General features: G+C 38.2%; 1 protein-coding gene across 1 annotated transcript; it reads left to right on the top strand.

Moving 5' to 3' along the window:
* Positions 1-22: 22 nt before the first annotated feature.
* Positions 23-11129, top strand: LOC146461761 (sorting nexin-4-like). Its single transcript, XM_085086764.1, has 14 exons — positions 23-174; positions 1819-1930; positions 3007-3036; positions 3558-3635; positions 3779-3850; positions 4479-4526; positions 5369-5491; positions 6443-6504; positions 6998-7063; positions 7909-8001; positions 8398-8500; positions 8864-9039; positions 9782-9896; positions 10722-11129. The coding sequence occupies exons 1-14, from the start codon at positions 23-25 to the stop codon at positions 10767-10769; spliced, it is 1278 nt and encodes a 425-aa protein (XP_084942890.1). The 3' UTR covers positions 10770-11129.
* Positions 11130-12588: the final 1459 nt, after the last annotated feature.

The raw sequence follows: 12588 nt of genomic DNA, 5'->3' as shown, positions 1-12588 counted from the left end.
AGGTAGTGAGAGGAAGAAAAACATGGCGGACTACTTGGGCGAAGAGGCCAAGAAAGTTCAATATTTTCCAGAAGGTAGTCTGTTAAATACATTGATCATATCGATAATTGATTCCGAGAAGAGGTTCACGGATATTCTTAAGGAACCATATACGGTTTACCTCATCGAAACCAAGTAAGTCACCATGTCCTTCTCTGATGTAGAATACACATCATCAATCTATGAAAATCACGGAAATAGCTTTATTAAAGCCCTGATTTTATAACTCCGATCTATTACCGTTGTGTTAATATGAACGCAACATAGCACATTAAATTTTTACTTTCTCGAGCGCGATTGAGATCCGGGTTTGTAGTGTTACTGATTTGTTCAAACTGAGCTTTATTTTTTGACCAATCAAAGGCCACCTTGCGATCAGAGATCAGATAGAAGAGGTTTTAGTCCACTCTTGGTTCCTCCGCTCTCTGTCACGCAACTCACAATGCAGAGGGTCCTCCACGCTGTGAGTTGCGTGACAGCCAGCCAGTACTGGACTAAAGGGGTCTCTGCTTGCAGGGTAATCAATGGCGGGCACTACCATTATCTGGGTGAAGTACAGCTGGTTGTGTTCTCTAAGCTCAGTTGTTGGGTTACTTACTAAATTTCACATTCTTGGGAATGGGATGGGGGGGAGGGGGTGGTAATACTCAAATTATCTAACTCTTGTAGGGTAGGGTAGCACTTATGCCAACTCTCCCGGATTATCCGGGAGTCTCCCGGATACGGAACGAATCTCCCGGTCTCCCGTACGGGTGACTAAATCTCCCGGATAAAAGCGACTTGGTGCCTTTTTTGCATAATGGGCTAGTATTTCAACTCAAATGTTCCACAAATTTAAGAAATATTGGGTCATGGCTACATTTGCTTACCTGTTTTACTCAATCTGCCACAAACTTTGACGGAAACCAAAGAAAATACGCTTTTTGTCATCATTGCAATATAAACGACTTTCTGATTGGATAAACGTTCAACCAATTAAAGAGCAGGACAAAAAAAGCTCTCGTGTTGTGTGAATTTTAAATTATTTTGTGCCAACAAGGTGGGGGGGGGGGTAAGTTTATCAATTTTGCTTAGGGGGGAGGGTAGGGTAATAAGGGGGGGGGGGGGTGCTCAGAGGAAAAATCTCCAGATTTCAGATCTTCAGGGGTTGGCATCTCTGGGGTAGGGTTTTGCTCAAGAGGTAGTCAAACCCTGATCCTGTTATGACCTGAATGGAAAAGAAGACACGGTCAAATCATGGACTCCTAACACTGCAACATTGCCATTAGATGTAAGGTTCAAGGTTGAAATACAGAAAATGTCTTGGTAAAAATAGAAAAATTTCCAGTATATACCCTGTCCTGTCTGCGGCAGTGTGAAGTCAAAAATTTCATATCCATTTTATGAATTTAGATTGTAAGACAATAATAGGGACCTCATTAATAATAATGTAATTAATAGTAATGTGAAATGCCCTTATAAATTATTCATAAGCTTACTAATTAAAAAACCCCATATGCAGTTCCAGAAAATATCCACACTCCCCCCCCCCCCTATGGAAGGTTTTTTGGTTTGTACCCCATCCCCCCCGCTCAGGAAATTCCGGTTTAGCTTCATACTTTGCTTCTAATTAAAGTTTTGACTTTTAAGAGCCCCCTCCCTCTATGAATTTCCGATTACCTTCCTTGGGTTGGGTATGGATTTTTTCTGAAACTGCACATGAGAAAGTCCTGGAAATTACTGCAGGTATACAAGTCATGGTGCTGGTAATTCATTCAAGTAATACATGTTTATTTTTAGGTACATTGATGGAGGGCCACCTGCCGGAGAGCCAGATATGTCATCATCAATATGGAGAAGATATAGCGAATTTGAACTGTTAAGAAATTATCTTGTGGCAAACTTCCCAGCAGTAAGAAAATACACTGAAAACTTGTCACAGTAATACTAATTGCCTGACTAATACTTATTTTCACTCATTTTACCTTCCAAATCCACCTTCCAAGATAACCATGAACACTTACAATAATAATAATTCTTTCTGGAATGTTTATTGTTCTGCTACGAATCACAAGACGAAACCAATGACTGCTGCAATAATGATTACCTTTTAATTAACAGCTTGCAGTTTATTCATCTTGTGTATGATTTGTTTTATTCCCAGTGCAATAAACATTCCAGAAATACTTTGATTTCCTTGTTGATGGTTTTCTTTATTGCCTTGTCAACATGTGCATACTGTGAAAACTCTTTGAAGTCAACCAGGATCTTTCTAATCTCCCACGCAGCTGTTCTTTGTCTCGTCACGTAATATGAGGAGACAAAGAACAACTGCAGGTCAGGCCTGTGTCAGAATAATACCAAGCTTGAGAATTTTATTCCAGTTTTTTGATAACACCTTAATATTTTGTATTCTGCTCGAAAAATGTGCTATCAATGCAAAACTCGTAAACTGGGTTAAAAATGTTACGTATACACTGTATACTACATAAGTTTATTGCACTTTGAAAAGGGCTTTTCAGCAGCAATGTATAAAAAATAGTAAAAAAGAAGGTAAATTAAAAATAATTATAATTATAAAAAATGATAATGGAAAGAGAAAATAAATAATTGAAAAAAATTAAAAATGATATGAAAGACTATGTACAGACTGTATAACTAAAATTTAAGTTCACTGTCAGTTTAAAAGCAGTTGAATCGCATAGTTTTTTTCTTAAAAACCTTTGGTAAAGTAATAGTTCTTAAATGGACTGGAATTGAGTTCCAAAGTTTTGCTCCCTGGAAAGCAAATGACCTCTGGCCACTAAAAAGCCAGCAATATGACAGATTGAGATCATAATCACAGTTGTTAATCTGAAGAAGCAAGTCTGCTTACTCAACTGTGTGGTTTTTTTTACTTCTGGTTTATCAATGTGACAGCTATTAGTAAGTAAAAAAGATAAAAATGGCACTTGTCAAACCAGTGACACATTTTGATTTTGCTTTCAGTTGATTGTTCCTCCTCTGCCAGAGAAAAGGGTAAGAAAAATAAGACAACCTCTTAAAAAATCCCCACCCCCTCCCCACTGGAATATAAGCCCATGGACTGTAAGGTTTAGCTGTTTCAAGGCTGCACACACCTCCCTTCAAGAATTAGCTTGATCCCTGAAAATAAATTCTCCCCCTCCCCCCCAAAAAAAACCTCCTACAAAGCCTAGGACTTAGATTCAGATTATTTTATGGTACTTATTGTAACAATATTCCCTCATGAATCTGAATCTAAATCAATTCTGTGCAAAACCTCCCTAATGAGATATCTGCGTACAAGGACACAATCAGCAGACATTCAGTCATACTAGTTACTTTTGCTTATAATTCATTAATGTCTAGCTCTCGTGTAAGGGAGGACTTGAAGCATTCAACGGACGTAGCATTCAGAATATGAGGGTGTAGATGGTTCCATTCAATAATATAATTATATAAAACATATTTCATCTTGCTTTTGCTGAATATGAAAATTACTTTACTGGCAAAATGTAAGCTGTCATTATTTCCTGTAGATCAACATTGCAGCACTTAGGATAGCAGCAGACAAGTTTGATCCAGATTTTATAGAAAAAAGGAAGATGGCTCTTGAGGTAAGCTATTGTGTCATTAAATTCAGTTTTAATTATAGTTTGGCTTATTAGAAAAGTTGCAAAAGTCAATTATCTTAGTTTTCGCCTTTTATAACTTACAGCAATATCTGCCACCATTTTAATCACTACTCGTTCTGTTTCAGAGCTTTCTCTTAAGATGTTCAGCACATCCAGAGTTATCAATGGATCTCACGTTCACTAGTTTTTTTCACCAGGTAAAACATACATAAAGAATCTTTGATAGGTAGGGTGGGGTGGGATGAACACTTGGTGGGTCTAGGGAGGGGGAGGGTGGTAGAACTGTTGGACTACAGTCCATGTCCTTCCTTGGACCCTTCCCCCCCCCCCCCCCCCCCACCATCTCATTCAAAAATACAGTGTAAGTGGAAACAAAGTGGACCTTGTATCATATATTGTGGAATTAGCATGCTAGATATTTGCCGGCTTGAACCAAGCAACAGATCCAGAGTTCACAACTGTTGCACTGTGCATATCCCTCCTTGAACTTCCCACTTCGCACCCATCCCTTCCTCCCCTCCATTCCTACAAACCACACACTGCAAATGAATACAAAGTGCAACTTGTATCATATAATTATTGTGGAATTAGCATGCTAGATATATGGCCGCTTGAACTCATCAACAGCCCCAGAGTTCACAAGTGAACTCAAAGTATTCCAGGTTGGCACAGTTTTTGCCAAAAAGAGTAAAATTAAACATACTTGTATTAACTGTGGAGCAGCCTGGGACAGATTTTTGTGGAAGGCTTTTGGGGGTTAGCTCACGTGCATCTTGGGGGTTACCCTAAGCTGATATCTTTCCCATTTTCTCATTATTTTGTTAGGAGGAGGGATGGAAAGAGGCTGTTCAAGCAACAAATTACCAAAGCAAGGTGAAAAAGATGCAAATTTTGATAGATATGCAACTAGAAATCAGTTAGTTTGAAGATGAATGGAGCACAAACTTGAGAACAATCACAACAGTGGGAAGGAGGTTCAACAGCCAGTTGCTTGTTTAGCATGGTCAAGCATTTATTTTTGAAAATTTTTTGGACATGACTTTGTTAATTTGAAATATAATATACTATGTGTTCTTAAAGTGCCTTTGAAGTAAACAATTTTTTTTCGTATTTTTGAAGCTTGTTGTGTCCTGATTATGAAATGACAAAAGAAATTTGACAAAATCAATTAAAACCGACTTTTTTTGCCCTCCAAAGAACCTTAATTCACTAAATCGTGTCTCGTGGGACTAGGAACGTAACAAGTCTTTGCTCAGGACAATGCTAATGACTTAGCAAATGCCTTGAAGAGTTGTTTACTTCTCACTTCTGAAGTATTTCCTACATCATAGCTTTGTAATATGATCGTTTTGGCCGCGCGCAAGATGAAGACACTTTTAGGCGCCAAATTTAAGACTTTCGGTTCAATTTATTCTGCATATTATTTGTGAATGTTTTACCGCCTAAAACCTACATATTATGAATCAGAAAATCATAAACTATCATATTAGAACAAGAAATTTTAAACTTCATAGGTACTTTAAGCTCCTTTATGCTATTCACTGTCAATCACAGAATTAGTTGTGAGTAGCGTAGCCAATCAGATAACAGCATCTGTGATAGAATGTTAACTAGCAGATTTTTGCTTTAATTATGTACAGTGAGCTCCATAATACAATTATATTGTTTTGACAGAACCTTGTGCAATTGTTAAAACTGATTTTCAAATCTTTTAGGTTGACTCCAGACTGAAAAGTTGGAGTGCCTCTGCTAAAGAACCAGACAGAAGATTTGAAGACATGAAGCACTATGCAGACAACTTAGGCAGTAATGTGGCTGCTATGATTAAAGTTAGACAGGTAGTCTATGGCGTACTCGTAGAAAGGACTCCACACTGTACTTTCCAACTTGTTCTTAGTCAAATGTGTGCAATTTTATCTAGTTTGTAGATGACACTACTTTTGAAAGGTTTTAATTTTGTATGTAAAGTCTCCTATGCTCTACCACACTCAAACATGCTACCACAATGGGGTGCTCTGCGCATGCAATCACCACCAAGAGCCGCTGACTGCCCAATGAATGCCAACTTTTCGTTGTTGTTAACTTACATATTATAACATATTATATTTTAATTATTGCCAGTTATAACTTAAGAGATCATTCCCAAAAATACCCCTGAATTCAACTCCCTCCAGGGGAGGGCTGTAATTGAGAAAACTGTAACAGGTTATTACGCCCCCCTCTTTAAATAAAGTTATTGTGTTGTATTGTATTGTAACATTAAATACATGTGAGTGGTAGCTAATTTGAAGGGATGCGATCTTAACCATGTTATATCATATTTGACATATGTCAAAAGTGTCTGAATGTTTGAAAGCGGCCTTCAATTTAGTCAGAGAACATCACAGTTGACTGTGTTTGTTTCGCTGGTTTTCGCTTACCGGTACTTTAGGAGAAAAACCAGACCAAAATATCGAGTCAGCACAGGGAACGAAAAGCAAAGAAAGAAGCAGAACAACAGACAGGCACTGTGGAGATAAAAACAATGATGTTCTTTGATTAAATTGAAGGCCACATCCACATGCCTGAATTCAGATACTTTGGAGTGAAACAAGAAGTCAGCCAAAAATTCGACATAAGACGGTTTGCTCTCAGCCCTTTTGCATGTACTTAAAAATACAGGCAATTATAATTTGGCTCTTGCTGCCATCTTGAAGCCATCATGGAATTTCATGGTCTGTCAAATAATGAATAATGAGCTGACTTTTATCTTGAATGATTAAAAAGTTCTTTTATTTTTCTACCTTTAGCGCATTGCAGATATAGTATATTCTATTCACAAACATCATGCCACCTATGGTAAGGTTTTTAGGTAAGCTTGTAAAATATTATGGAGCTACCGAGCTTTGAGATACCAAGTATGAATACTTAGAAACTCTCTGATGTGTGATATGTTCCTGATAGCCTGAAATTAAGATTTGCAAATTTGCATTACATGCTTATCAAATAAAAACGTCGGGTCGAGAACAACGGCAATATTCTTTGCAGAATCAGAGGAGGTGACAGATGCAGTGACAATTATTTGAATTTCATCCAAGAGGGGAGTGGGACGGTGCTTAGCATGGAAAGCTAGCATCTTTGTGTTATCCTCATTAAGTTTAAGGTTGTTACATAAATTTGGCGAATTTGAGTGCTTAAATCACATCCATTCGTTAATATGGAACTACATATCTGACACAAGAACCAGTATGCATGCCAAATTAGAGCAAATTTAGAGAAATTTGGATTCCAAGGCCAAATTGTCACTTGCTCCCTTTTAACACTGGGCCCTTAAATTCATTAGTAAAATTTTTAATGTCTCACAGTGACTGGAGTACCTTGGAGATAGAGATGGGGGATGGACTACAGAAGGCAGGCCATTATATGGACAGGTACATGTAATAAGCTTAGTACTTGGCAACCAGCTGTTTTGACTGGCAAGTAACAACCAAAAGACAACAGCTATTGGACTTTCTTCTCCACGGAGGCTCCTTGTCGGCTTGTCACGCGCCCCGGTCACGCGTTGGGCTCCAGGGGTTTTTGAACTGAAGTTGACCAGACACTATCAGGTCATAAATAGGGTATCAAAATGTTTAGTCAGGTCATAAATAGGGTAGGGAAAATCACAGATTTTCGTCATAAATAGGGTAAGGGTTTTGGGAAGCGGGCCCCACACCCCTACCCAATTTTTTTGGGAGTACCCCCCCCCCCCCCGAGTTATTTTCATCTCTTTAGTCACTTGTTTGTCTCCCCTCGATCCCCACGCTCATTATTTATGTCCCCGCTCAAGCGCAAAAAAAGAGGGCCTCTACAGAGGAGAGAGGCTGTAGGAGACTCTCTTAAGTTTTTAACCTCCTATTATCTCTAAGTGGCAAGCTTTGTAACAGCTTAATCATAGCCTAGACTAAGGCAGTGAAAATTTCAGTTCAGCAAGTTGCACATCACAGGTCTTGGCATAGCTCATTGGTTAAAACATCCAACCCATACGTATGTGGAAGGTTGTGGGTTGGACTCTAAAGGTTATGCTAAATTTTTCTCGAGTTACCATGTTTCTGCAAAACTAAATACATGACTGAACACTACATTTACCACCCAAGATCTCATTGTTATTTCTTTATAAATAATTATTATTGTTATGGTAGGATGGTTTATAGTGAGCATTCCAGATCGATAAGTAGATTTGGCAGCAAAATCCCTAGTTTACTTACTATGCATTGTTTTACAATGTGTGTCTTAGACTTGCAGCATCTGTTGATCAGACACTTGAAGAAGATGACATGAGCTTCTCAGAGCAGCTCAAAGAATACCTTCATTTTTCTGAAGTGTTAAAGTAAGTACTGATCAATGCAGTTAATTCTACTTATGTTCCAAGAAGAACAAAATGTACAAACTTTGTGTTTTCTCTTGGTAAATTAAGTAAGAAGACAGGAACAATCTCACATACGCTCTTTGGGCCTTGTTTATCACAGCTTCTTCTTGCAAGAATTCTGAATTGTTCATGCCATGCCACACGTACACAGCACCATTTTGTATTTATTGTTTTCGAAGTGATCTCCTTATTAAAGCCCAATGGTTTCTTTAGGTCTCCGCATCACATTGTTACTGCTACTTTTGTCTTTGATTAATGTGTTTCATGGCAAATAAAGGTGATTAGGTTGTTGATGATGTTTGTGTAAAGAGGATTTTTTATAGCTCATTCCTACCTACTTCAACACATATCTTACAGGGGAGTTGCGCATAGGCAACAAATTCGGCAGTATGATGTGGAAAAAGCAGAAGAAAATCTCACTTACAAGAAAACACAAAGAGATGACTTGGTTGCTCAGAAGGTAATTTGAATGATGACAGTATTAATATTATGTTGTTTTTATCTTCACTGTGCTTATGTATGCCAATGTGCAGTTACTTACTGTTGAAACTCAACCAAGCTTCAAAGATTTTATGTGAGACATATTTACAGGACACCAAAAAGCCCGGCCTTTACAGGTGGGGTGTGTGTTGACACACCCCATCTGTATAAAATAATATTTTGCTTAGGCTGCTCCAGAGGCTATTTTGTGGGAAACTGATATTGTTTCATGTTTAAATTTCATGCATTCTTCGAATGAAAAACACCCGACTACACTGACAGGTTAGTGACACCTTGATGGCAGTTTGTAATGATTACATTTTTTTGTTTTCAATTGCTACAGGAAGCAATAGAAAGTGGTCAAGCCCCACCCAAGTCTGGTGGATTCTCATTCAAAGGCTTGTCATCCATGATATTTGGTGCTGAGTCTCCAGAAGTGTTAGAAACAAAGATAGACAACTTGGGAGAACAGATACAAGATGCTGAAGAAACTGTCACAAAAACCAAAGAGGAGCTTAGGTCCAAATCTTTTTAAATTATTAAAATATTTAATAAATAATAAATAATAACAAATAACTGTTATTTACCCTGGGCAGTGTTTATAGCACAAGTGCTAGTGGGTCTAAGCATTAAACTTCACAAAGAAATAATTATTTAATTGAAAATAACATGGTTAAAAATCCCAACTGGCAGGAGGCAGACCAGCTGGCTATTAACAAGTGCGGGCGAGGAGTTGAACTTGGGGCTACTGAGAAATAACCCCAGCTAGCGGTCGGATCGGGACTTGAACCAGGGACCCCCGGATTTCAAGTCCGGCGCCCTAATCACTCAACCACGCTGCCTCATTTAGTAAAAGGGACTGTATATTAAAGCTGTAGCTCACTAGATGTTTTTACTTGCACAGGTAATAGTTTTTGTTTTTGAAAAGTTGCATGGCCAGCATCGCAGCAAAATCTTGCATATAGCTACCCTTGCACAGGCGATAAGAAAACTCAGTACTTTGTTGCTGAAATTCACCTTTTGAATTTCTGACAACTGTTAAATTGTTGTGTCCCCTTTACGAGGGTGGCTATACGCAAGACTTTCATTTGCATACTGCTGACGTTACATAACTGCATGACCTGCACAGGCAAAAAATCACTAGTGCATCAATGGCTTTACTATCACTTTGAAAATTAAACGAAAAACATTTGTTGCTTCAATGGAACCTTTTGACAACAGCTGTTATAAAATCCTCTGACTGGTTGTTTTCGTTATGCAGAGTTTTCAATGAAGAATCTCTGAAGGACTATGAACGTTTCAGGAAGCAGGAAGTTCGAGATTTGAGGGAAGTGTTGGCTGCACACATCAAGACTCAGATGGTGCTTTGTAAATTGGTATGTTACAGATTTAGCCAAACTAAAAGAGATTGTCATTAAACGCACAAGAATTTTCCATGCAGTTGGTTGTGTTATTTAAAATTGCTTCCCTGCTCTTATTTATACTACTTACTTGTTAGCAGGGGAAATTACTATGATCAAAATGTGATAAACAAAACCCTTGTCAGAAAAAGCTTGGGAGTGGCATAATTTTCTTGTGAGAAAGGACTTCCAAGTTTACCCTCCCACAAAAGGATAAAAATACAGGAACAATTCAAACTTCCCTCTCCCTCGCCTCATCAGACAGGTGTGAAACTTTTACTGCCCTGTTCTGTTGCCCTGTCATTTAGCAGATCCTCCTCTCCATTTAGAATGAACACCAAACTCATTAACTACAGATGTAAAGTCTGAGGACTCCACCCCTATTTTTTTTTTTTTTCATTAAGGGACAGACTGAACTAGTTTGTCCCCCAAGTATTGTAAGAATTTTCCGAAGAATCATTTAGATTTTCACAAATTCAAACCAGGAACCTCTCACTATGTCCTTCATATAAACAGACGTTCCAACTTATGTCAAGGGTACAAAGAATGTTGTGCCGCTTGCACTAATGACAAACATATTTGCCCTCAGCGGGAATCCAGCCCAAAACTTCCAGGTTTGATCAACCACTGCTCTATGTACTATGCCAAACTCTCTGCAGTTTGATTCCCGCCGAGGTCAAAGGTTTTTTCCATGTTGCATGGTCTCCTGTTTCCTTACAAGGAATAAATACTCTGATCCGCCATTAACCTGTGGTTTGCATCCAGTTCACTAGTTTCTATCGAATTTGTTTTATTTTTCAGGGAATTTCAGCATGGGAAGAAGTGAAGGAGACTGCAAAAACATTATAATTAAATAATTATCTACAAAATTAATGACAATTATTGTACATTGATTTTTTTTCCTGTACAATATTGCAGTAAACATGAGTACTTTGTAGGTATCATCATAATTGAAAGAATGGATTTACTTGTTTCAGTGTCTTTGAATAGTTGATTTGGAGGGGATTTACATCAAAGCAGACACTTTCTCTGTACAATTTTCAAACCAATGTAAAACTAAATCATTTCAAGCACACTGCAAACTATGAAAATCCCTCCCAAAATGACACAGACTCTGAAACATGGTAAATTAATTTTATTGCAGCTATAAAGTGCTCAGGTTCCCTATGACAATATCAACTGAAAGAATAATAGGTATAAGTATTAGAATTAATTTCAAGTGAAGACCTTGAGGGGTCAACTTAACTAATTTTGGTATCAGTTTGAGAAGCCAAGTTAGAGCTACCGGTATTTATCCTGATGGAAACCTAGAAACCAGTTGTCCAATTTTGTTTAAATTCTCCCAAAACAAGTTTCTCCAAATATGAATGTTGGGAGGGAGGGGTGGTGTAGCCTGTTCCAGGCTCTCAGTGTACTGTTGGAAACATGAAGGAGCAGGTGTTTTCGTTCCCCTCTTCCACTCCTTCGCATCTTCCACAGTATACTGAGAGCCTGGAATAGGCTAGGGGTGGTCAAGTAGATAATTTTCCTTTAAAAGAATTTCACTTCATTGTCACAGTCCCTTACAGATGTAAAAGTGTGACAAGTTATTGTAATGATCAATAAGCATGCTTTTCAGGAAGTGACCATTCAAGGAAAATTTGCGATTCCAAGTGAAGCTTCTTAGATAGATTTCCTATAAGCTGTCCTTGAATCTTACGTCACGCTGTAAGAGAACTATAAAATTACACTCAGCGTTCTTTGGTGTGTAAACAAAGTAGTTGAATAGTTGCAAGGCAAAGAAAATTGGCCTAGTATAGAATTTACTAGTTCAGATTCATAAACACTTGATGTTTCCATCTTTTGTATAACCTTTATTAAAGAAATAAAAAACGCGCCGAGTGCATTGTTGAGTTATATAAGCACGCGGGAATTTTTAAGAACACGAGAGAAGTGCAGAGAGGCACGAGCCGTAGGCGAGTGCCTCTCTGCACTTCTCGAGTGTTCTTAAAAATTCCCGCGTGCTTATATAACTCAACAATGCACGAGGAACAAGTTTTTTATTTCTTTTATAAAATATAAACAATCGCAACTCCTCAGACAAGTGCGAATTTTTTAAAGTTTCTCCTTACGCGAGATAACGCGTAATTTAATAGCGCGCGCTCTTGACGATCACGACACGATCACGACAGGGCACGCATCAGCGCGCGCAATCAAGTAAAAAGTCAAACTGTTTTAGTTTTTCGTCACGTCGTAAGCAAGTTCAAGAAGTTAACTTTTAAGTTAAGTTTTAAGGTGTTGAGAGACAAGTTGAAGTTAATTAAAAGTCTGGAAGCATCAGTACAAGAGACTGTTCTTTGCGAATCGCTGGAGCGACAGCGCGTTCTGTCTCTGAATTTCTCAGATTTTTCACAGGCAAAAAATCTAATGTGTGCTCCGTGCATATGTACAATTATAATGCACGCACCATACGTATGCTTCGTGCATTGTGGAGTTATAAAGAACTCAGTTTGACCAATCACAGTGCTTGCTTGGCCCTGGCTATTTTATAATACGCTGTAAACTTCTAGAATCTGTTATAGGCCATCACAATAAAACAATGTTTTAGTTACGTAAATAATTTGTGGGCAATGGTCTCAGTGAACTCTTGGCTATTTCAGATAACCTCTTCACATGTGAAACAAAAATT

This window comes from Pavona decussata, unplaced genomic scaffold, assembly GCF_977016875.1.
Source record: "Pavona decussata unplaced genomic scaffold, jaPavDecu1.1 SCAFFOLD_195, whole genome shotgun sequence".
Taxonomy (NCBI): Eukaryota; Metazoa; Cnidaria; class Anthozoa; order Scleractinia; family Agariciidae; genus Pavona; species Pavona decussata.
The sequence above is the reverse complement of the archived record's forward strand: the minus strand, read 5'-3'. Positions and strand labels throughout refer to the sequence as shown.